Below are 26,053 nucleotides of genomic sequence, written 5' to 3'. Positions count from 1 at the left end.
CGATGTAGCTTTGAATTCTGAGTCACTGGAAGTAAACTGGTCCAATCTTTTGCTCCCACATCTGTATCTGTAAAAAGCTTCCTCAGTGGTTATGGCCCCACAGGACCTGTCACCTGCTTATATTTCCCTACGAGCAGACAAGAAAGGATACGGTACATTCAAGGCGTAAAATATTTATATTCCGAGACTTTAATCTTTGAGTTACAATGCAACGATGTGCTGAAAACCCACGGGTCCTGGCATTAATATGGATGTAACATTCATATCTACCACCTGCCTGAGCACCGTTGCAGACCAAGCACCCCCATGCCAATACTACTCTCTGTTGGCAGCATGACAATATTCCCCAAAAACCACAAAAACTGCTCAGGAAAATCCCAGAATAATACAAAGAGCTGAAATCAACGGCACAGCCTCCAAACCTCCCACATTCAAATTCAAACAAGCATCGAAATTGGGATCTAAAGACGCACCACATCAAGTCTTACCACAGGCCAGAACAGGACTCAAAGGCACCACGGGACACTCCAAAATATCTTGTGTCCATGCACCAACAGGTCAGAGCTTATTTAGTGGCACAAGTGGACATGGACAACATTAGCTTTTAATTCCACTTTAAGTCCAAAAGCAAGGGTCGTGCAGTGGGTCTGGTATGTTCAGGACATCTTGGATTGTATCATCTGAATGACATGCTAAATCACATCTGGGAAAAGCGGACCTGATGGATGAATTTTGTCAATCGAAAAAGCATTTACAGCTTCCATTTACTTTACATTTAGTTACATTTATTCCCCTCACTAGTAATCCGGGAGGTGTATCTCATACATATCACCCTTGAAGGACTGCATGTTTGTGCTTTAGGGGAGAGATTATTTAATTAACTCATTCATCAGTGAAGGGGAAATTTTATTTGCAGCAGTTCTGTTGATACTAACAAAATGGGAGATGCTCATCAGAATGCAGCTCACTGGTGCCACTAGTGTTTAAAAAGACAGCACCGTGTGTTTGATGTAGCCATGTTTGAGGACTGTGTCGAATCATTACTTTGTGGTTAACTTTGCAAATATTTCTGACTCATTTTTCAATGCTTTTTCTGTTCTGTGTCCATACGACGAGCCCTTAATGTTCTGCATCAGTCAACTCAAACAGCCATCTTACCTACACAGCTCATCTTTGGAGCAGTAGTTCTGAAGGCTGAGGCAGTTGGGCTTGCCCGCCCTCTCCTCCCCTCTCACATTCTCCTCATAAGAGCATGACGGGACGATGGTTTTCCTCCGGCGCTCCCCACACAGAGTGTCAGAGCAGGGACAGAAGAGCAAAGCGAAGCTGTACTCCTCTGGCACGCGCTCCAGGAAGCGCCGCAGGGCTTTGTGGCATTTCTGGCGGTTACAGCTGTTGTCAGAGACTGTTGCTCGCTTGGTGCAGGCTACAACATATTCTGACCGCAGGGAGCCACATTTCTCGTACAGGCCACAGTCCTGGGCGGCCTTCAAGCACTGATTTTGACCATCCATAGTATTAGAGGAAGCTGGGGGGAGGGATTCAGGAGGAAAACAGAGCAATGTATACCCAGGAAAATCAAAAATGGCATCTCAATCTAATTTGGGAGCAAAATCACAAAAACGTTCATCTCTACCTGACATGATGGAGGCCATACGCGACATCTCAATGTTTCTCACCAGGTTTAACTTCAGTTCTTCATATGGAGACACTTCATACTCATCATATGCTAAAAAAGCAGAACAAAGACCACATCTATGACCCAGCTGAGAATTCAGCACATACAGACATTAAATGCTGACATCAAACCCACCTGCGAATCTCACAGTCCAGTAGACCTTGAGGCAGTGCTCTTCCCTACGAGAGCCACGCTGACACTTGCAAACTTGGAGGGGGCGATAGCGCTGCAAGGAGTTCTGGGCCTCCAGGCACTCCAACCGCGCGTCTGCCCTGAGGGGCGCCACGGCTTCCTCGGCCGCGCAGTACTCCAGCAATCGATAGATGGCCATGCAGGACTGCTCCTGGATGCATCCCTGCTCGGCCACCAAACAGTCTACGGATGCAGATACTGTCACGCTACCTGCAAGAAAAGTTAATGTCGTAAGTGGTGAAAGCTGCATGTTGCCAACATTACTGGGTTTATTGTCCCACCATCCAGTACTAAATAGGCTTTAATTAAGGCAGCAGAGCCAGGTGAGTGCACTCCATAGGCACTCAACAGGTTATGATAATATCCAAAAAGGAAGATAAAATTGAAACTACACAAGAGCAATAGAGCAAAACCTCAGATCTAATCAAAGAGACTAAGGAGAATAATTTACCAACACTACAGGAGTATGTTATGGCTATAATCATTTTCAAATTATTTCCTCGTCTTCCCAGTGGGCATCGTAGTTGAATTTTCTTCTTCTGGTTTATTTTTTTTCCCACACAACTTAAAAGTAAATCTTTGACTTTTTTATCAGTTTATTGTTCAGCACAATATTTGCACCAGTGGGAGTTATAGCATGTCCTCTTAAGCTGTTTAGTATGCTTCACCTCAAATTGTAATACAATGGAGCTCATATACTATGAGTTAGCTTCATCTCTCTTAAGAGTTAACCATCTTTGCTTTAAGTGAGCAAAGATGAGAACTTAGTCAAATCTTTAGTAACCACTTCTGTTAGTCATATATTTCCTCAGCTTCTACATTCCCAACAACACAAAAAGGATTTTGCTCTCTAAATTAACATTGCCATACTGTTTGATTAAACTACTTAGTAGAGGATCCTACTGATGTTTTTGATGATTCATCCTATTAATTACCTCTTCATACACCCATGATGTATCCCATTAAATGCAACATTACTACTGCTGACAACTTTCCGAAGCGTAATTTCAAGATTGATTCCCCACCTTGGTTTCTGATTTCGCCGGATGTTCACACAGTTAAAGTTTTGTCTCTTTTATTTTGGGGGTCAAAGCAATGTTATTGTCCGTTTAGAAATCTATCCACACTTTTCTGTTCAAGCGCTTCTTTGAGGGTTTGGGAGTCAGCTTCCTAACTGCATTGCATTCAGACACTAGGAAGAAACTCTAAAAGACAACCGGGCATGTGGTGAGAAAAAAAAAATCTGCTAGTTTCCTGGATCAGAAGGGATGCCATTCAACAGCCAGCCCTCAAGTTTTGGATGCGTTTTTGCTCTGCAGATACTTGAACCACCACCAAGAGAGTATTTCCGGAATTGGCCCCTCCTATGTGACAGTAATTGGCCAAAAAGTGAAAGTAGCTTTCTATAAACAAGCATGCATAGAAATATCATTAAAAAAAAGTTAATGAGAGGCAGTGAAAGCAGTGTAAAAATGTATAAGTTTAAATTACATAAAAGATTATACAAACCTGACTATCATCCTCTTACATGTGTCACACTGGTATTTATTAGGCTATGTTCAGATATGTGTACTTGTGAATGTCTTGCGCTGCTGTTTTTATTATTATAAGACACTTAAACAGCTTAGGGCAAATCCTTTTGCAGCAGAGTTCCTTCCATTTGGAACAAGCTTTTACCGATGCCAGACACCGTCTCCACATGTAATGCCAGAGACAAAACCAATTTATTCAGCACTATGCAGCACGTCAATTCCAGTTTTACCTTCACACTGAGACTCAATCTGGATATCACACTCAGACAGTGACTGAATTGAAACATCCACTATCAGGATGTTCCCCCAGCTTATGTGCGCATTCATACAGCTGCTCCTGCAAAACATGCTACTTAAGGATGCTAAAGATTTGCATCAGCTGTATATGTATTTGTAGAAACATGCTGAATATCGCCAACCACATTTCCTCTACATGTCAGAACAAAAAACACGTGGCTCCATTGTGATTAGGCATGAAGCATATTTTGATTGGCAATGTTCTGCCTCGAATGACTGCGAGTGATAAACTACAAATCATTTCATAATGCTGATTGCTGCTCAGTAAAAAAAAAAAACACAATGCAGGAAGGCCAGAGGCAGGCCGAGTGAGACGAGAGAGAGTAAAAACATTTGTTTAAAAAAAACAAAAAGAAAAAGCAGTCTTCAAAAAATGTATCTGAAGGAGCATTTCAGGAAATTAATTTTCTCAAATGTGACACATTATTGTCCCCACAAATTACACTTGATATACAGTAATTCGAGACTTAGAAGGAAAATAGCTTGGGTAGGCAATATGCGCTCACTTTTCCCACTTTAGCTCATTAATTTTCTATATCCTGTCACTTTTTAAGTGCATGTAATGAATATGTAACCCAGTGTTAAAAACGGGATTAAAAGTATAAATATTCATACTCTCACAATGGGAATAAATATTGATAAAAACAAAGTTAATTATAATAAATACTGATAAAAAGCATGTAAACATAAGTTTAATTAATATGTACATATGTATACGTAATGTATAAATGGTGTGGGGGCAGGATTTAGTCCTTTAGAGTGTGTTTGTCAGATCCACTCAGCGACCAATCCTTGGCTGGTCTGACCCTCCCCCAGTCTGTGCGCTGCTCAGACACCTGTGTGTGCCTTCGTGTGCCAGTCAGATACGCCAGAGACACAGACGGTGAAAGATCAGTTTACCCGTGCGGCGAAGAAGCTAGCTGGATAGAGAAAATCCTTTTTTCGGCAAGAATAATAAGAGTGATACTGTATTCCAGAGGCCGTGAGCCAACGTGAGCACTGTGAAGCCCGTGTAACATTTGTTGCTTCGCATGGTCAGGTTTTTTTCCTTTGCTTATTTGGATTGGATTGGTTTTGAGGACCTGAGAAGAATCGAGGATCCCTTTTCCAGTACTGGATGGCGAGCCCAGCCCAAAGAGCCGGATGAACTGGTAGATTGTAACCCGACTGGTTACAAACACACTGAGTGACTATTGAACATTGAAAGACTGAAATTGACTTTAAAAAAGACATAAAAGACAATATATCCTTAGGTCGACCATTTGTGGGGTTTATTTTATTTTATTTTGTTTTCAAGAAGAGCGCTCTACTTTTGTTAAATGTGCACAACTTTAATAATTGCTAATAAATGCAATTGTGTTTTCTACACCTACTGTGTACAAGTCCTCTGTTGTCATACACCCTTGGCTCCTACGAATCTAGAACCTGTCTGATCTGGTCCATATTTTCCTTCTGTCCCCATACTGTGGTTAAAGGTAACTATACTGCCGTACTACAGGCAAAGAAGGCAAGAAGTAGCACTAACAGGTCTAGTATTGCACCACCAGTGTTACATAAGTAAAAAAGTGGCGAGCCAGCCAGGAGCCTAGAGTGTTGTGTGACAACATTGGAATCCTCTTTGACCTTTGATCCGACGCTCACATACTGTGAAAATGGATTTTGTCGAGAAGTATGCCGTTAAAGTACCAAATGCCATTATTGTTAGCGGTGTTACTGATAGAGATAAAGACAAAGAGGTATTTGAGTTTCTGGAGCAACATGGTACTATTCGTAGAGTACTCTCTGTCGATGATGACTCTTCTGCATTCTACAAAAGTCAGATTGTAGAGTTCGAGTCCGGTGCAGCCGTTGAAATATTAGCACCTAAGCTGCCTTACCTCTTACAGTCCACTGACAATCCAGATGTCAGTTACCGCATTCGAGCCTTAACTGACGTCTATACTAAGACCGTAGGGGGCAGTGTTACTGAGGCTTACATTAGCAACCTGAAGGGTTTAGCCAAGTTAAGTGGGAAGGATTTCGAAGAAGTGTTGCGGGAGGCCCTATCCACAATAGGGAACACCATTGAAGCTGCTGAGACAGCTGAGATAAACCCTGAAAATGATGCTGCTGATCAGACTTGCCCTGTGGTAGGATCCACACAACTTGGAGCCTCACCTTCAGTCTTAACTGAACTGCCTCACCCTCCTGAACCCATTCAGGGCGCATTCCAACGCCCCATGAGACCAAACTTGACACCTCAAATATTGAGTCCAACTGACCTCAACCCACCAGAGGTTCAGAAAGTAGTCGTCGAGCATGTTGTCAAGAGTGTTGAAAAGACATCACATGCTCACTCTACATTAAGACTCAGAGCTTTCTCTGGTAAGATGCCCAGACCTTACAGCGAAGCTGACTATGAAACATGGCGTTCTCATGTTGACTTGTTGATGGAAGATGCTTCTTTGTCCGAGTTGGAAAAAACTCGCAAGATTCTTGAAAGTCTCCTTTCTCCCGCTTCTGATGTCATCCGCCCTCTTGGGCCAGAAGCCACTCCTGCAGACTATCTTAACCTTCTGGATTCAGCTTTTGGCACCGTCGAAGATGGTGAGGAACTGTTTGTACGCTTCATGAACACCCTCCAAGATCATGGTGAAAAGCCCTCTGCTTATCTGCTTCGTTTGCAGGTGGCAGTCAATCACACCGTGCGCAGAGGTGGGCTTGAACCACATGAAGTAAATAAGCAGCTTCTTAAACAGTTTTACAGAGGCTGCTGGGATGATAACTTGCTAACGGAGTTGCAATTGGAGCTAAAGCATAAGGAGCCACCCACTTATGCAGAGCTATTGCTTTTCCTGCGTACTGCAGAAAACCGACAAGAAGTTAAAAACACGCGAATGAAGAAACACTTTAGCGCCACGAAACCAAAAGCAGTGTCTCATGAACAGACGGCCACTGAAACAAATGCAGATGTTTGTCAAGCACAGTCAGATAGTCTAGAAGAGCTGAAAAAACAAGTTGCCGATCTAAAAAGCCAATTAGCTGCCGTTGTGAAGCCAAAGAAACAAGCAACACTGAAGACAGTTCGAACAAGGAAACCTGAAAATAAAAAACCTGACCATGCCAAACCTGAAAACTCACCTCCACCCAGCCGCCCCAGTACTAGACCCAAGCCCTGGTATTGCTTCCGTTGTGGGGAAGATGGACATATAGTAGCCACTTGTGAGTCAGAGCCCAATCCTGCCCTTGTAGTTGCAAAACGAAAGGAATTAAGAGTGAGAAGGCAGATATGGGACAGGCAGAATGACCAGCTTTCTTTAAACTAAATTCTGCCTCCGTTGCGGGACAAATGGAGGCTGATGCTTTGTTAACCCGTCCCACCCAGGTTAAACAAAAAGCTTCACCTAAAAAGCGTGCCAGTCTAAAGTCACACACAAGATCAGATTCCTTCGACTTTCCTAAAGGTCTAATTGGTACAAAGAGTACTGCACAAGTGAAAGTTAATGGTCACACAGTGAGTTGTTTGCTAGATACTGGTTCCCAGGTGACTACAGTCCCCGAGTCCTACTATCGTCAGCATTTGTCCTCTCATGAGATTAAGCCATTGTTTGAACTTTTAGAAGTTGAGGGTGCCAACGGTCAGTCTGTGCCTTACTTAGGCTACATTGAACTGCATGTCACTTTCCCAAAGGACTTCCTTGGCATTGAAGCTGAAGTGCCGACACTTGCCTTAGTTGTCCCCGATGTGCGCACAGCTTCTCAGTCCTTAGTGCTAATTGGGACAAACACATTAGATGTACTTTATGAGCTGTACTCTGACACATGCCATGAACTGCAGCTGAACCTGCCATATGGCTATAGGGCAGTTCTAAAAGTTCTTGAGTCACGACACAAACAGTCCAAAGACAGTAGTCTTGGTTTAGTGATGATGCACAACAAAGAGCCACAGTTGATTCCAGCAGGCCAAACTGTTGTTCTAGATGGTGCTGTAGCTGTGTCAGCCGGTAACGGTGAAAAGTCTGTCTTGTTAGAGTATCCACGAATGTCAGCCTTACCTGGTGACATCCTTGTGAAACCTTGTCTCATAGACCTTCCTGAACGAGCACCTTACCTTGTTCCAGTTATACTCACCAATGAATCTGAACATGATGTGACAATCCCTCTAAATTGTGTCATCGGAGAAGTCAGTGCATATCAAAGAGTTCTATCTCATGAACACTCAGTGAGAACTCCAAGATCCCGAACTGAGCAGAAGTCAAATGTAACATATAACTTTGACTCTTCCCCTATTAGCGCTGAATGGAAGGAGCGCATAACCAAAAAGCTAAGCCAAATGCCCGAAGTGTTTGCACAGAATGATCTTGACTTTGGAAAGACGGATCAAGTGAAACACACAATCAGATTGTCAGATGAAACACCGTTCAAGCATAGAGCGCGTCCCATACATCCGAACGACCTGGAGGCAGTCCGTAAGCACCTCAAAGAACTGCAAGAAGCTGGCGTGATCAGGGAATCTACCTCCCCTTTCTCTTCACCCATTGTAGTCGTGCGGAAGAAAAATGGTGAAGTCCGCCTCTGTATCGACTACAGAAAGCTTAACGCTCAGACTATAAAAGATGCTTACGCTCTCCCCAATTTGGAGGAAACGTTTTCCACCTTGATCGGGTCACAATGGTTCTCTGTCCTGGATTTAAAATCTGGGTACTACCAAATTGAGATGGAGGAGCTGGACAAACCAAAGACGGCGTTCGTATGTCCCATCGGCTTTTGGGAATTTAATAGAATGCCCCAAGGCATTACAAACGCCCCCAGCACATTCCAGCGGCTCATGGAGAAATGTATGGGCGACATGAACCTGCGCGACGTGATCGTGTTTCTCGATGACATCATTGTATTCTCCAAGACACTTGAAGAACATGAGGCTCGCTTGATGAAAGTTCTTGATCGCCTGAAAGAATATGGGCTCAAACTCTCACCCAAAAAATGCAAATTTTTCCAAACTTCTGTCAGATATCTTGGGCATATTGTGTCCAGCAAGGGAGTGGAGACTGACCCTGAAAAGGTGGAAGCCTTAAGTACCTGGCCTGTGCCCCGTGATCTTAAACAGCTCCGCTCATTCTTAGGCTTTTCAGGGTACTACAGGCGGTTCATTAAGAACTATTCGAGTATCGTTAAGCCCCTCACTGACTTAACATCAGGCTACCCTCCTTTGCGCAAAAGCACAAAGCCTAAAGCTAAGTCTGTCCAGTACCATGACCCCAAGACACCTTTCGGCGAGCGATGGACTCCCTCTTGTGATCTTGCTTTCAAAACCATCATTGAAAAGCTCAGTACTGCGCCTGTATTGGGTTTTGCCGACCCTAAACTGCCATATACGCTCCATACGGACGCCAGCACTACAGGGCTTGGCGCCGCGCTCTATCAAGAGCAGAATGGCCAGACCAGGGTGATAGCTTATGCAAGCCGTGGGTTGTCTAGGAGTGAATCTCGTTATCCCGCCCATAAGTTAGAGTTCTTAGCCTTGAAGTGGGCAGTAACGGAAAAGTTTGCAGATTACTTATATGGAAATCAGTTTACTGTCGTAACAGACAATAATCCTCTGACGTACATATTAACCACTGCTAAGATGGATGCCATGAGTTACAGATGGCTAGCTGCCCTGTCAACGTTTAGCTTTAAGCTCCAGTACAGAGCAGGCAAGCTTAACTCAGATGCAGATGGCCTTTCTAGACGGCCACATGGCGAGTTGCTTAACGACGCAGTGTCCCAAAAAGAGCTCGACCGCATACAGCAGTTCACACAGACTCACCTGTCCCTACCTGACAGCAGTTTAAGTCCTGAAGTAGTGTCTGCTATTTGTGAGAAACACCTAGTATGCAGCTCTCAAAATGACACCATCCCTTTGGTTCACTCGCTAGCCATTTCCGCAGCTGCCATTCCAGGTGACTTTGTCAATGAAAATGACTGTGGTGGTCTTCCTGTTATGCCCCATATGTCCCCTGAACAGATCACAAACGAACAAAGAACAGACCCTTGTCTGAGGGAAGTTATTGCACAAATTGAAACTGGAGAAAAGGTCCCACCAACTGTGCGAGCTGAACTTCCTGACATCAACCTTCTACTCCGAGAGCTCAATCGATTGGAGATGCACAATAACATCCTGTACCGAACTCGCCAAGATGGAGGAGATGTTACTTACCAGCTTGTCTTACCTGAACAGTTCCGTGACTCAGTCTTCCAAAGCCTCCACTGTGACATGGGCCACTTAGGCACTGAACGTACCTTAGATCTTGCCCGAACAAGGTTCTATTGGCCTCGCATGGCAGCATATATAGAACATAAGATCAAAACATGCAACCGCTGTGTAAGACGTAAAACTCCTCCAGAAAAAGCAGCTCCACTAGTGAATATCAAATCCACCAGACCCCTTGAACTAGTCTGCATGGACTTCCTGTCCATTGAGCCTGATCGAAGTAATGTAAAGGATGTGCTTGTATTAACCGATCATTTCACGAAATATTCATTAGCCATCCCTACCAGCAATCAGAAAGCTCAGACCGTTGCAAAAGCCCTTTGGGACAACTTCATAGTCCACTACGGGATACCCGAACGATTGCATAGCGATCAAGGTCCCGACTTCGAGTCCCACATTATCCAAGAGCTTTGCAAGATCATGGGTATTCGTAAAATCCGGACAACACCCTATCACCCCAGAGGAAACCCGGTAGAACGTTTCAATAGAACGTTACTAAGTATGCTAGGTACTCTTGAGGAAAAGGACAAAACTCAGTGGCACAACTATGTCAAACCGCTCGTTCATGCGTACAATTGTACGAAAAACGATACAACTGGTTTTGCCCCATATGAGTTAATGTTTGGCCGTCAGCCAAGATTGCCAGTCGATCTAGCATTTGGGCTGCCCTTTAACAACAAAAGTTTCAAGTCGCATTCTCAGTACATAACAAAACTAAAGGCAACTCTACAAGAGACCTACAAACTAGCAACAGACCATGCTAACAAAATGGCAGAAAGAAACAAAACAAGATTTGATATGCGAGTGAAACCCTCAAAACTAGAGCCAGGTGACAGAGTTTTGGTGCGTGCAGTCCGTCTCAGAGGCAAGCACAAGCTAGCCGACAAGTGGGAGACTGATATTCACGTTGTGGTGAACCAAGCAGGTGACTTGCCCGTCTACAGTATAAAACCCCTAACAAAAGAGGGCCCAGTCCGCACAGTCCACCGCGATCTCTTGCTCCCTTGTGGTTTTCTTGCCCCTGTTGAGGAGAAACCTGTCCAACCAACTCAGGTACGCAAACCAAAAACAAGGCAATCACCTAAACAACATGAGGAATGTGATCATTCAGAACTGGAAGATGAGGATGTCTGTTGGTTCAGAGAGGAACCTCTTCAAGAGCCCATAAAGGTCACTCGAGTCTATGAGATTCCCCAGCCAAAGACACACCCTAATGATCACGATCATGCTGAAACTCATTTGCCTGGAGGAGACAACTTGCATGAACATGACAACTTGCTTGGAGCTGACAATTTAACTGGATGTGACAACTTGCTTGGAGCTGACAATTTAACCGGATGTGACAACTTGCTTGGAGCTGACAATTTAACCGGATGTGACAACTTACCTGAATGTGGAAATCCACTTGGATGTGGAACACTAGAGGAGAATGAAACCATGGTGGAACACTCAAACACTGACAATGAAAGCGAGAGCGACACTAACTTACCTGATGGACCTACCTGTGATGGGCCAGTGGAAGAAGACAACTCAAAGGATAATCAAGCAAACTCAAGTCAGTCAAATACTGAGAGTGAAGCCACAGCGACCATAAGGCGCTCAGAGAGAACAAGAACCCAACCAGAACGACTGCAATATAGTCAGTTGGGAAATCCTCTCGTTTCCATTGCCCAGTCCCTGTTTCAAGGTCTAAGCCTGGCTTTTACCAGTGCCTTGACAGAACAAGATTCTGTGGTCATCCCCATGAAGGCTGGTTCCCCTGTCATTACCGTTTAGCTATCCCATGCAAAGGGACTTGCATGATTCTAAGGGGGGATAGTGTAACCCAGTGTTAAAAACGGGATTAAAAGTATAAATATTCATACTCTCACAATGGGAATAAATATTGATAAAAACAAAGTTAATTATAATAAATACTGATAAAAAGCATGTAAACATAAGTTTAATTAATATGTACATATGTATACGTAATGTATAAATGGTGTGGGGGCAGGATTTAGTCCTTTAGAGTGTGTTTGTCAGATCCACTCAGCGACCAATCCTTGGCTGGTCTGACCCTCCCCCAGTCTGTGCGCTGCTCAGACACCTGTGTGTGCCTTCGTGTGCCAGTCAGATACGCCAGAGACACAGACGGTGAAAGATCAGTTTACCCGTGCGGCGAAGAAGCTAGCTGGATAGAGAAAATCCTTTTTTCGGCAAGAATAATAAGAGTGATACTGTATTCCAGAGGCCGTGAGCCAACGTGAGCACTGTGAAGCCCGTGTAACATTTGTTGCTTCGCATGGTCAGGTTTTTTTCCTTTGCTTATTTGGATTGGATTGGTTTTGAGGACCTGAGAAGAATCGAGGATCCCTTTTCCAGTACTGGATGGCGAGCCCAGCCCAAAGAGCCGGATGAACTGGTAGATTGTAACCCGACTGGTTACAAACACACTGAGTGACTATTGAACATTGAAAGACTGAAATTGACTTTAAAAAAGACATAAAAGACAATATATCCTTAGGTCGACCATTTGTGGGGTTTATTTTATTTTATTTTGTTTTCAAGAAGAGCGCTCTACTTTTGTTAAATGTGCACAACTTTAATAATTGCTAATAAATGCAATTGTGTTTTCTACACCTACTGTGTACAAGTCCTCTGTTGTCATACACCCTTGGCTCCTACGAATCTAGAACCTGTCTGATCTGGTCCATATTTTCCTTCTGTCCCCATACTGTGGTTAAAGGTAACTATACTGCCGTACTACAGGCAAAGAAGGCAAGAAGTAGCACTAACAGGTCTAGTATTGCACCACCAGTGTTACAAATAGGCTGGCAGACATATAAAACTGGGTTGCACATAGAGTAAATCATCATGTTTAAAACTTAATGCATGCCTGCTAACAAATATCTGTACCTGTTTCATACACACGTATACTTATGATTCAGTACATTAACATTTACATCACATAAGCTCGTATGCAAACACACGCGGCATTTTGTTAGATTGGTCACACACTTCGATTAAGCTCCTGCTGACTGGCGGCCCAAAGCGCGGCTGCAATCCAATTCTGCTGCTGCATGTTTTGCAATCTCAGGCGCCACATGAGGTCCACGTCTCACTTTGGCATGAGACATATCATAAACAGAAGCTATGCTTCATCGCCGCAGCAGGAAAACTTCCAAAGCGACTGCTGGGACTCCATAGGGTGAGGTGGGGGTGGGGGATAGTAACACACAGGCCAATCAGTCATATTCACGGTTACAGCAAAGGTGATGATTACCTGTCTATCTGTGTATCGTGACGTCTCGATAATCCTACCAAAGTATTACATCCCAGCACTTTTAGCTGCAATTTTAGCAGGCTTTGTATAATCTCCAGTTTATTCATTATTCTTTCTCAGTGTTTGCTCCTTCGGGCTTACATTCGATAAAGACAGACTATCAGCAGTTTTACTTTGTGAGAACCTTTCATGGTGTAAGCTCACACATGCGCATACCAACACACATATACATCAGAGATAACAAAAACCTCTATAGAGTCCAGACCAGCTCTTTTATGCTTCGTCCAGCGTGCAGGTCAGAAGTTCATTTTTATAGCATTATTTAACGCTATGCTGATAAAGAAGCACTAGGCTCACATTATGGGGGGTGTTTTTGCGAGGACAAATTGCTACAGTAAACTTCTGCATTAAGGGAATTGTTGGTGTAAGCACGGGGTTTATGTTTTTCAGGAAAAAAGAAAAATAGAAAGCGGGAGATTAATTACTGCGATATGTGAGCCATAATGCACTCTATTGATTTCTCACTGGGCTGATTAATAGAATTTGTGAGCTGATGAAGGTTGAAGCCATAAACGTCAAACCATACACCACATACCGACATTCACAGAGGGACCAACTGGGTTGGCAATTTTCTCTTCCGTCCTTTCAAACACATGGGATGGGCTGTAGAGCGTCCAGATTGTTGGGCAGTAATTTGACTTGAGAGGAGACCATGGCGGGAGAGTGCGACTCTGATGTGAAATCTGCTCAGAGATTGTGACAGAAGGGACTTCTTGGAAGGAAGTCACAGACTCAAGGAGCAAATGGAAGCACAGCAACAAGATGGAGAAAAAGGAGAAACACGCTCACGGCTGCCACGAAGTGTTACTACGTGCACTCATTCACGAGCACACCAGTGGGATTCCTGTCTGACCTGTTCATGCATTTCTGCGTGCACGTAAAAGATTTTACTTGTTGTAACTGGAATTGTTGACAATCAGCAGCTACAGTTTTGTGTCAGGGAAAGTAGAGCTATAATTAAAATGCACTTATTCCACCATAAAAACACAAACACTTACTGCTCTTCTTGACCTTCTAGTGAGTACATTAAATAAATATAGATTAGGATTGGACTTTAAACAAACAAAAAAATAGCAGCTTGAAGATGTCAGCTTGTGTTTAGGTAATTATTAGTAGCAATTAAACCACATATTCAACCGTGGTTTTATAGCTGCAATGACAACGATGAGGCTAATGTTCAATATCTCTATAGCCCTGTTTTGTTCATTAGCGGCACATTAAAAGGACGACAGTGTTGGCATGCTAGGGCTGACCCACAACCATGCTGGGATATTGTATTTCTATGAAATTAACCCATCACAAGACCACAAGACGTCATGCTAAAAAAAAAACAAAAAAAAAAAAACATGGGACTAATAAATGGGAGCGGATACCCCGCAGAACATTATGCTCAAATTATGATGTGTAATTTGAACACTGTTCCCTGTGCAGTGTGGTCAGAGCTGCTTCCTCAGGAAGGACACAGATGGTTGATCAGTGCTGATTAAGGCTTCAGTGGCTCCTTATTGACACAATCGTTTCCACTGAGAATTATGCAAATTCAAACACTCGGCTCAGCCTCCTCTAACATTAAGCCTTCTTTTAACATTAAACATATGCTTAACAGTTTGCACATATTCTCTTTGTTATGAGCAAAGTTTCGCTACTGCCCTGGGCAGCCTCGGTCGAGCAGTTCCTCTTAAAGAAATGGCAAAAGTTGGTTTTCTTTGTCTGTAATGGAAAGCTGACTTATTTAGTATGTGAACTCGTGCTGAGATGACTCTTATTTAACATGCTATTTCAAAGCATATGCATTTCCTTTAGATGTCTCTGGGTATTGGGGACTTATTAGTGCTCAAAGAAAAACATTTCAAAAGAAGCTGAAAACAAAGTTATTATTTATCAAGGAAACACAACAACAACCATACATTAGCCAAGCAACCACAGTACACTGCGTTATCTTTTTCTCCCTCGTCATTGTGCTTACATGCTTTTGTGGCCTCTCTGTTCTGCATTGTAGCTTCTTCCTCTTCAGTCACTTCATGCAGTTCTACCTGCTGCATTTATTTATTCTCTACAACCTATCAAGTCATCAAATTTTTCCACACCTAAAGTGTACAAGCCCCATCTTTTTACCAGCAGCTCTCACAGCTGTGGCCACATGAGGACAACACTGATTGGTTTAGTAACATGTTACATTGACTAAAAAAATAAAAAATAAAAAAAAAATCTGCAGTCTTCAAAAAATCTGATCATTTGCCAACTTCTTTTCAAAAAGCTGTTTGTGGAACAACTCTTCACACCTCCTTAAATAAAAAACACACCTTGTTTAAATTACCTCGCATGTATGGGCAAACACCTCACCTTTCATTTTGCCTCAGTTTGTGCAACATAACAACACTAGTGCTGAAAACTTCCATACGGAGCCACTTGCTTAACCACTTTTGATGTACCAACCCAAAGAAAGACTCCAGGCACTGGGGGGCCCTCAGCAAGTGAGTCAGGAGTAAGCAAAGCAGTATTAGCTGCTCGACAGTGAGTTGTTGAGCAGCAGGTAAAGCTGTCTGAATCCAGAGGCGACAGTTCTGCTGGTGAGGACAAGAATAATCATTTCATGTTCGATATCAACAGCAACCCAGTGCATCTAGTACATGGATAATGTCTCACTTAATGAGCCGTGCCAGCGGATTGTGCAGCCACATCACGCAGGCAGCATCCCTCCGCTGTACACCAGGTAAAACGCATCAGGTGCTGCATCAGCCAGCTAGGGTGTCTGGATCTGTGTGAATATTTCAGGCTTCTGCCTTCTGCTGCCTGATGTAGTTCTAAATTCCAACGTGCCAAGACATTTCTTGGCCAGACACACACACGAGCACTGACAGTTTCCATCGGGCTGTGGATTTTTTGTTTGTGCCATCAAGTGTGTGCGAGCGGCAATCAAGATGCAGTGCACACGTGAACAAATTGACTATTACAGCCAGTCATACATAAGTGACACAATTTAACGTTTAAGAAAGTGGGGCTTTTTTATGCTTTTAGCTTGACAGTGAGAAACCAGGTGTCATTCAGACCTACATTTAATTGCTATCCTTGATGTGATCCTTTTAATTAAAATGACTCCTTTAATGCAAAATGTCAAATAGATGCATATTCAGAGGCGGGCATTTCATATTTTTTATCTAATGAATATTCAATGGGCTTCTTGCCAGTTTAATTTTTGTGTGCTGTCGTCCTAAACAAAACAGAATTACAGGCACAGGGAACATCAAGACAATGCCTGAGCATTCAGAGGGGAAGACAAAGAAATGCCTATGGCACGGAGAGAAGGATAAAGAGGCTGAGAATTGGATAAACCTGCGTGCATGAGGTGAAGTCAAATAGCCAAATAGAAACTCCAGGGAGACTAGTCCACCTAAGAATTGGGTAACTTTACACAGCCTGAAAATAAGCCCTAATAAATTTGTGACAACCGTGTTATGGCTCAATCACATCCACTAAATGAACTACCAAAATAGCAGTGCTCAATCAGCAGTTGCAGCCTCTACTGGGACTTTAGCGATAATCCTCAGGGGCCTGGCAGCAAAGGGTCAAAGTCGGGTTAAATGTCACTCAACAATAGCCAGCTTTCAGTTTATATAGCTGGCAAACATGCAGTGTTTCCACATTCAAAGTGATCGCATGCATTATTTGTGGGCTTTCTTTCCATTGCACTATTCATTTGAGGAAAGAACCGTGGATTCAACAACATATACAAAAAATAACCCAGAGAATGAGAATCAGATCATATCTTTGACCCAACAGATGATAGATTTTAAAGTCAGCTTTTAAAAGTCGGGACTTTTGTTCAAAGGGGTGAAAATTCTTAATCTATACCTATAGATGTTTTTCTCCTCTTCAGTCTTGGTGACAAACCTTTTGAGAAGGCCACTGTCATCATCTTGTTGGCGCTGCCATTGTTGAGGCCACCGAGTTGCACAAAGTCGGATATATTCCAAGGTAAAAATAACATTGCATGAAATGGAATACAGTTCGTAGGGGCCAGACTATTTAAATAGCAAGTCTGGCCAAACAGCCGTTTTGAAACAAAGTAGCTCCACAACAGATTTGACCAAAACGACATTAACACCGAGACCAGATTCTGCACCGATTACACTTTTTTTTTAATGACGTTGATTAACAAAATTAAAATCCAATAATTTCTCTTGCAATCAGGTATAATGTCAGAAGTGAACATCAGTGCAGACTAATTTGCATGTGTAATGATTCGTATCTCGATTAATTAGCACTTGAAAGTAGCTGTTTTTCTTGGTGTGATTCCACCTAAGTGCGTGGCAGGTGGGCTTGAAACACTATAATGTTCTGCGTGTCTGAAGGCTCTGACATTCACGAGAAAGCATTCATCATCTAATGATACTAATCTCTAATGGGCAGCCTCACCTGATGTTATCTAAACATTCCCGGATGCCGAGAAGGATGAACCTCCTGTACTTGGAGCATAATCCAACAATTACACTATTTGCATGCATTTGTGCAGTGAAAAGCAGAAGGTGGGCGGTGGCTGTGTGTCCTGCGGTCTGTGTTACATTAGATCAAGAACAATAGATCAAGATACATGACATGTAAAGAGCCACAAGCTCTGATGTACATGTCACATTTTTCAAAAGAAAGATCAAAATGGATATAACTCTAAACCAGCAACCACAGACCAAAAAGCTTTACGCTCCACTGAGATGTCCGACCACATTATTGACTTTAGACAATATAAAGGCACTTGGCAGAAGCTTAATGTGTGTTCACATTGCAAATTCACGGAGCCTGCTGAAATGTCAGATATTGCTGAGAGGTCTCTCTTGAGTCGATCTTCACAAAAGACAATGACTGCTCGTGCTGTGACACTAAATGCTCTCTTTTGTTACTTCTATTAAGTTGTGAATGTCAGATGATTTAATCCTACAGCAAATTCACTTCCATTGCACATTTTATGAAATAAAGGAAGAAAGGTCTATTGTCTCAGACCTGAACACATCATCCACATGTAATATTTGAACTTCTGCTAGATTTTGTATTATTTCGTGGACCTGTGTAGTTTTATTCTGAAGGCTGTCCCAAAAGTTTCTCTTAAACCTGGAATACAATGCAAGACTATTTATGAACCTGCGTCCAGCCAACGTTTATTCTCCTTCTCATGCGTGGACAAAAAGTCTTTCTCCCTTTATGAATTTCAATATCAAGCCAGCTACCGCTCGGGTCACACAGATGTAGGCAATATACAAAAATAATAACAGAACATCAGCAAAACAAATTTAGTTCCGGTGTCTTAGTGTGTATCTCGGCTTGGGGCTTCATACTCTCTAATATGCTGCTATTCATTCATACATTTGCATGAAAAACACGCACGCACGCACGTACCCGCATACACATGCACTTTCTTATTAAAGTTGCCGGTACTGGAAGAAAATATCTCTTCCAAAAGATCCCAGCTTTGCATTATACACCGCGATATGGCAGTCTAAACGGGTGGTTAAAATCTCACTTCAAAATCAGAAAGGTGATGCTTACCATGAGAGAAAACATTGAGCAGAAGTCCAACGATTATCATCCTGCCCGGTGACATTGGATAGTTAGGGATTAGGAAACTCGCACCCGGCTCACTGCAGCTCAGTGACCCGTCTCCTGCCACATCCAGCCTCCCCTGCCGCTGCGCCCTCACGGACTGACTGACTGAGGCTGATCGGATGGTCTAGCAGCCTATACAAAGTTGGCAAAAACTGAACAGGAGCGATTCAAGTTCTCGCGATTTTTGTTGTTCCATTTATTTTTCGGATCCCGGTTATATTGATCTCTGTCGGACGCCAATTCCAAAATCATTTATCCACAAAAGAAGAAAGAGAGAGAGAAGAAAGTTTCTCTGCAGCTGATCGCGACAAAGCTCCCATCAGTCACACACCGTACCGTAACCTCCCGAGCGCGAGCTGTGTGGCGTTTGCGCTTCTGCTTCCCTGGCAGCTCCACAGTTGTCCAGCCAGAGTTGAGAGCAGACTGAGACTGCACGGTGCAACTCTTGTTAAAGGCGCAATGTGATTGGCCCAATGCAACGAGCGATTGTGGCCAAAGGGACGTGAAAATGTTTCCAGTGGGAGAACAGCTGGGTCCCAGAAGGAAAATATGGGCATCAACTTTATGGACAACGTGCAACTGTTATTGAGGTTACACGGGAAAAAAAAGTTAGCACCATTACTGTGAATTTACTCAACTCTTCACGTGTTGTGTTTAGTTTTTGATGGTCGGTTGTGTTCAAAGCATAGCTCCAGTGAATGAACATGAATGCTTTCGACCTTGACGCTTATAATAGGCTTTTGTGCCATATGCCAGGCTGCATTCAGAGGAAATCTGAGGAAGACGACCCTTTGTTTCCGTTTGGACTATATGTCCACGGTTATAAATCGTTTTGGTTTTTTTGTTTCCTCCACAGCTGCCTTAAATTAAACAGCTCTCATCCTTTCCATCGAGACTGGTCTGCAGTTCAGGCTTTTCCCATTCATATCAGTTTATAGCAGGAGTGGAACTGTGAGATCTTAATTTGTTCCAGTGCTGTGGCTGATCTGTGGGGGGAATGTGGTTATCCACAGAGGAATGAATTCAGAAATACTAAAATAAGACTGCTCACCTGTAACGCTAAGGTGATTTCACTCCCTTGTGTTTGTTATTGCACCATTCCGTCTTTCATTATTTCCTCAACTTCTCTCACTTTCAGTATTTTACAAAGATTTGTAGCATCGTTGCAAAGCTTTCAAGTATAGCATCCACTTTTTTTAATAAATTGCTTTCTTCTTCTTTTTTTTACTTTGAGGTGTTTGTTTGTGGTTTCGTGGAGTTCACAAGCCTATCTGTTTAAAAAAAATGCTCCACTCAAAAACATGATTAAATACACCCACAGCTGCCTCTCAATAAAGGCGAACAAAAGCAATTTAAAATTGCAAAGTGCGTGCAATTGACCTGCTGTCCTCACTGTAATTAAAAGCAGAGGGATTAATGGATTAATTTACACATCCTGTTTAAATGTATTCTCAAGTGGCAGCAAGAAATACAAGTGGACAGTGACTGGCGTTAAAATGCACATGCAGACAAACAAGACCAACCACACAGGGCATTTCATAAGGAACTGTAAATATCAGAGGGCAACGCAAGATTTTGAGAAAAAACTAAACATTTTTCCAGGGTGCTTTTAAATTTTGAATAGGCAAATATTTTCTCACAGCAGTACCAAGGGGGTTCATTTAATACGCTGTTAGCCCCTTCACCTTCAGAAGCTGGTCTGTGGTAGGATTTCTTAGAGATGGCTAGACACTGACTGCTGTACATGGCATGACAGCAGCACCTCCCTGTGGTCAACACTGCGCATGAGCCAAGAAACGTGCAGCTCGCAGATCCAAACGCTCAAATACAGTTAAAAATATATGTTCAGTGTTAGTGATGTTATGGTTTTACATAATAATGTCAAAAAATCAATAAAACAAAGTCAACAAGTATATTATTCGATGATCTGTGGTTTGAAAGAAAATCAATGGCTTTTATAAATAGTCAGACAAGCAGAAAAGCCATTAACATAGATAGATAGATAGATAGATAGATAGATGGATAGATAGATAGATAGATAGATAGATAGATAGATAGATAGATAGATAGATAGCCACATAAAACTGAGGCCAAGTCTTCTGCCGCCCTCTGGTGTACATATGTGCTTAAGTCTACTAGATAGATTAAATATCTATTTGCAGCATTGTCACAATGGTGACTCACACACACCTAAAGGTGGCTTTCAGAGGGTAGTTGTGGTACCAGCAGTGCAGGTGCAGAAACGAACAAGCATCTAATATCATCCTAGCTGACTCTGCGTAGTACGTGAAGAATTATCTGCAGGCTGGTGCAGTGATTTAACCGTTTAGTGTAAATATGCAGATCAGGGCAAAACTAGAATGCGAAACCTATGTTAATAGAGTCACACGTAACACTGAAAATGAGTACAGGCTGTGCCAGAGTTGTTTCATAACAGGTAATATGCCGTTAATAATTGTAGGGATTACGCATCTTTAAGGTCCTTGATAGATGAACCTCACGGTATGATTCACACCACGAATTTGAAACTGTCTCGTTACCCACGATAGTGATTCTGAGCAGGAAGCCAAAAAGGAACGAGAACACGTTCTGTCTCATTTTGGTTTTCGGTCTAAATTAAGGCACTTCACGTGAATTTAATTATAATTCAGGAATTACTCGCCTGGGGTCGAGACAACTACGTAAAGTGACGACAAGACAAATTGGACCGTTTTATTGGCGGAGCAGCGCGTGATGTGGAGGCTAGTTCTCGTGTAGTATCGCGATCCGTTATGTGAAATAAATCCCCGGCGCAGCTACACAATCGGCCATTTTGTCGGTGCAGGCCATCAGCCGCAGAGGGCAGAGGGGCGTATAGTATTTACTAGTTACCTGGAAGACGCATCAAGAAAATCGCAATATGAACGATACACTTGTTTCATTCGCCAAGGATTTCTTGGCCGGTGGTATTTCCGCTGCCATCTCCAAAACAGCCGTCGCCCCTATTGAGAGAGTGAAGCTTCTCCTTCAGGTAAAACTCTTTGACTGGCGGAAAGCCGTTAGCCGGCTAGCTTGTGTAATCTTACTCACTGCCATTTAAAAGTATTAATCGAATACTAATTGAGTAGCTTGTACTTAAACTAATTGCAGCTTGCTTATTATAATGTTTATCCGGAAACGGTGAAACTATAAAGAAGGACTGCTTCAATGATTTGAGGTCACCACAGGATGGGGAAATGACCTACACGAGCCCGGCTGCTAACGCTAGCTTTATTACACGTTAACCTTAGCCGGCATAGCTAACAAAGGACAAACACGGGAACACTCTGTACGAACAGCCGGCAACTCGTCTGGATTATTTAAAGCGCTGGTATCTCAACTGTAGTTACACGGGGATAACATGATTATAGTATTCTCGGTGAAATTTGGCGGCGTATCATTGTGGTGGCCCATGTACCCCCGGATGTTAGGCAGCGTTTAGCACGACTGCTAAGCTAAAGCCCGGGCGGTAGTCAATCACAGCCAGATCAGCAAGTTTTACATCCCTTCTTGTTCAACCCGCACAACGACATTGTATTACACCCTGCATTTAGTGACATTTGTGTTATTTGAGGCTTAGTGTCTGTCTGTGTGAGCATGATTAAATTAATAGATGGTTAACCAAGTCCGAATTAACTAGTCAGATTACAATTCAACACGGTAGTCATTATCATTAATTACTGATATCTGTTTAAGAATTTCTCTTGTGGTTCCTGCAATTTTTATAGCTTCAAGGTCACAACAAAGGGACCTTGTCGCTGTAAAGTGGTTCCTTAGCTTCCTGATTTTTAACCTCAGTCTGTGTGATTCTCCTTTTCTCTTAATCCAGGTCCAGCATGCCAGTAAGCAGATCACAGCTGATAAGCAGTACAAGGGTATCATGGACTGCGTTGTCCGTATTCCCAAGGAGCAGGGATTCCTTTCCTTCTGGAGAGGTAACCTTGCCAATGTCATCAGATATTTCCCCACCCAGGCCCTCAACTTTGCCTTCAAGGACAAGTACAAGAAGGTCTTCCTTGATGGCGTCGACAAGCGCACGCAGTTCTGGAGGTACTTTGCTGGCAACCTGGCCTCTGGTGGTGCTGCTGGAGCCACCTCCCTCTGTTTCGTGTACCCCCTTGACTTCGCCCGTACCCGTCTGGCAGCTGATGTGGGAAAGGCAGGAGCCGGGAGAGAGTTCTCAGGTCTGGGTGACTGCCTGGTTAAGATCTTCAAGTCTGACGGCTTGAAAGGATTGTACCAGGGCTTCAATGTGTCTGTGCAGGGCATCATTATCTACAGGGCTGCATACTTCGGCATCTATGATACAGCTAAGGGTATGTTTATTTCGCACTGATCATAAAGCGATTCATCTGCATCTATTGGTGTTGTAAATAATTTACCTTTCCTTTTGTGCTTGCAGGAATGCTTCCAGACCCCAAAAACACCCACATTGTGGTGAGCTGGATGATTGCACAGACTGTGACAGCCGTTGCTGGCCTGACCTCATACCCCTTCGATACTGTCCGTAGACGTATGATGATGCAGTCCGGACGTAAAGGAGGTGAGTGTATTTGTAACACGCATCACCTAGACATGAACCCAGAAGTTACAGTTGATCTGTTCTATATTGAGTTTTATTTCATAGCTAACTCTTTTTTTTCTTCTTCTTTTTTTCCTTAGCTGAAATCATGTACACCGGGACCATTGATTGCTGGCGCAAGATCGCACGCGATGAGGGTGGTAAGGCTTTCTTCAAGGGAGCCTGGTCCAATGTGCTCAGAGGCATGGGCGGCGCCTTCGTGCTGGTGTTGTACGATGAGCTGAAGAAGGTCCTCTAAATCTTCATTGTCACATCACTGTCCAATTTGGCTAAATGTAATAACTTTCCATTTCTACGGACTCTGCGTTCTGCCTTATTTATGGGAACAAACTTCTCACCAATAGTGAGAGATGGCTGTACGTTGTGCATCTTTGATTTTAAAACGTTCCACACCCTGTTTACCAATGTCATTCCTGTTTAAAAAGAAATATGATACCTCCTCCTGTCATTCACTAGGTTTGTATGGTCCCAACTTGAATAAATTTATTCTGGGGAACAAACTAAACAATTTATGTCTACTGTCTCCAATACTGTTATAGCATGGGATGAACACTCACTTGGATAATGAAATGCACGAAGTGGATTACACCCAATGGCTATATTTACTCATGCTTATCTCTCCCTGAGCCTTTCTGCATTTGACCGTGGCCACTTCTAGGATTGTAGAGTAGAATACTCGAGTGTCACCTCCTTTGTTGTGCCACTCAGATTGTTAGTAGCACAATCTATAGCTTGTATACTGACCTTACTGAGGTTCTGTTTCTAGGTTATCTTTCACAGCACATGTAAATTGACAGTATTGCAGTTTTAGTTATTCAAACAGCTGGAAAATGTAAATCTTAAGAGAAATATATAAAATAGAATATATGTAGTTCAAGATATCCCTCTCATTGAATATTCAGTGTCTGAATAAATATAGCTCTTAAATTTAGTAGAACAGAATGACTACCATGCATCCAAGACACCAACTGAATTCAAATCTATTCTCACATCCATCATAAGTTGCTTTGGCGATGTAAGAAGTTTGGTTTTGCTTTGTCAACCTAAATAGCAAACATGATTACAAGGTGTGGCGCATGTTAAGTGAGCTGCAAACGACTGGCTAGGTGAACACTTGCTTTATTAGTCATATCTGTAGCCAGGCAGAGTGTTATGGGAGAAATACTTCCTACATACTTTCTACATTTTTCATAAGTAATAAAGCCTATATGACATGGTGTAAATTAACATAGGTGTAATTTGATTATATAGATATATATAAATTATGAGAGAGAGAGTTTAAGGTAAACTTGGCAGGTATGTAAAAAAATGGCATGGCTTTTTTTTTTTTTTCTTCTTTTTTTAAACCTAATGAAAAGTCAGATTAAAGATAAAGCAGCGATTAAGAGGCCCTTACACACAAGTTTCAAAGTACAATCTGGTTTCGGTCTACTTAACCCGAGATACTGAATGTGGACAGCAGGGGGCGCCAGTTGCATACAGCGTGAAACTAGATCGGCTCTGCTAAACTGCTCCCACTGAGAGTTTCTTAATGAGGAGTGTCTAAAGCTCAAACAGGCTTTAAATCTTATCAGAATATTATGACAACAAAACAAAGGCTCACCCTGACCCAACCGAGATAAACAATCATCACAAACAGCCAGGCAGTGTTTGCTATGTTGAACTTATTACTTCAATACAGCGAAACCTCCTGCCTGTATAACTCGTTTCAGAAGGTTAAAGAGGTGTTGATGCATTCCAGAGTGATGCTGTGTAACTGTAGCCTGTACTGTAACACTGTAACTTAAATGTTGTTGTTCCTCTATTACATTGTAAAAAAGAAAAAAAAGTAATACACCTTACAATAAAGCACTAAGAGCCTGACAAAGTAAAGGAAGAATATTTGTCCAGTGCATTTAAAATGACAAATGTTAAAGTGTTTATAAAGTTGCTAATAAAGTGGACAGATACAGAACTGTTTGCTCAGTGTCTTACATCAATTTAAATGAAACCCTTTGCATTTTACTTTGCTTTGACGAGAGATTCACCTTTAAATCGTTTGGGAATATGAATTAAAAAACCGGCAAATCACTTTCCTGTTTGTACTGAGAGCGTGGGTGTAGCCATATAAAGAAAGGGAATGATTTGCCAAGGCAGTAGAGCTATGTTTGTCCTATACAAGTTTAATCTGCAGTCATAAACACCAATAACGTATGCATCTGAATAAAATGCATACAGTACACATTATCTTCTTTGCCTTCTCCCTGTCTGCTCTTGTTGGGTAATGTTTTTGCCAAATCACACCTGTCATATTATCCATTCTTTAGACATCTAATCTGTTAATGAGTATTATTGAAGCGCATGGTTGGCATTTGTTTTTTCTTTAACTTTGCTTGTGGAAATAAGGAGCACTGTTTACAGCACATAGCTCTAATCTGAATATCAATAAAAGCTCGTATTGATCTTGCTCGGGTTGTTCTCCGTCCACACACACAGTATGTTAATCAGTGTAAAAAGCCCCAGAGCAAACCACGTTTGATATGGCCATATCTGAGAATCATCTGCGGCCTTGCGCAGCCACGTGCTGTACTTTGCAGCAGCTCGGGGGTAAAAACGCACACCTAAC

The 26,053-nt window shown here is 42.6% G+C and overlaps 2 protein-coding genes across 3 annotated transcripts in view; one reads left to right on the top strand and one right to left on the bottom strand.

The window, feature by feature from the left end:
- Window positions 1-20,714, bottom strand: part of LOC120734255 (GDNF family receptor alpha-4-like) — a 35,675-nt gene extending 14,961 nt beyond the window's left edge. The window contains exons 1-4 of one of the 2 annotated variants that reach the window (XM_040032947.1): window positions 18,792-20,714; window positions 1,814-2,080; window positions 1,637-1,729; window positions 1,159-1,528 (exon numbers count right to left, since the gene is read on the bottom strand). In XM_040032947.1, coding sequence (XP_039888881.1) covers window positions 1,159-1,528; window positions 1,637-1,729; window positions 1,814-2,080; window positions 18,792-18,846 — 785 coding nt within the window. In that variant the 5' untranslated portion in view covers window positions 18,847-20,714. The remainder of the gene's footprint in view (window positions 1-1,158; window positions 1,529-1,636; window positions 1,730-1,813; window positions 2,081-18,791) is intronic. The other variant, XM_040032946.1, reaches the window with a different exon arrangement.
- A 938-nt stretch (window positions 20,715-21,652) lies between these two features.
- Window positions 21,653-23,956, top strand: si:dkey-251i10.1 (uncharacterized protein LOC100038774 homolog). Its single transcript, XM_040032948.1, has 4 exons — window positions 21,653-21,858; window positions 22,696-23,182; window positions 23,269-23,409; window positions 23,529-23,956. Exons 1-4 carry the CDS (start codon window positions 21,748-21,750, stop codon window positions 23,684-23,686), a joined length of 897 nt encoding a protein of 298 aa, XP_039888882.1. The 5' UTR covers window positions 21,653-21,747; the 3' UTR covers window positions 23,687-23,956.
- The last annotated feature ends 2,097 nt before the right edge of the window (window positions 23,957-26,053 follow it).

The sequence above is a fragment of the Simochromis diagramma genome, unplaced genomic scaffold (genome assembly GCF_900408965.1).
Source record: "Simochromis diagramma unplaced genomic scaffold, fSimDia1.1 OVJJ01000216.1, whole genome shotgun sequence".
Classification (NCBI taxonomy): domain Eukaryota; kingdom Metazoa; phylum Chordata; class Actinopteri; order Cichliformes; family Cichlidae; genus Simochromis; species Simochromis diagramma.
Note: the sequence above shows the minus strand (reverse complement) of the source record. Positions and strands in the feature narration are given on the sequence as shown.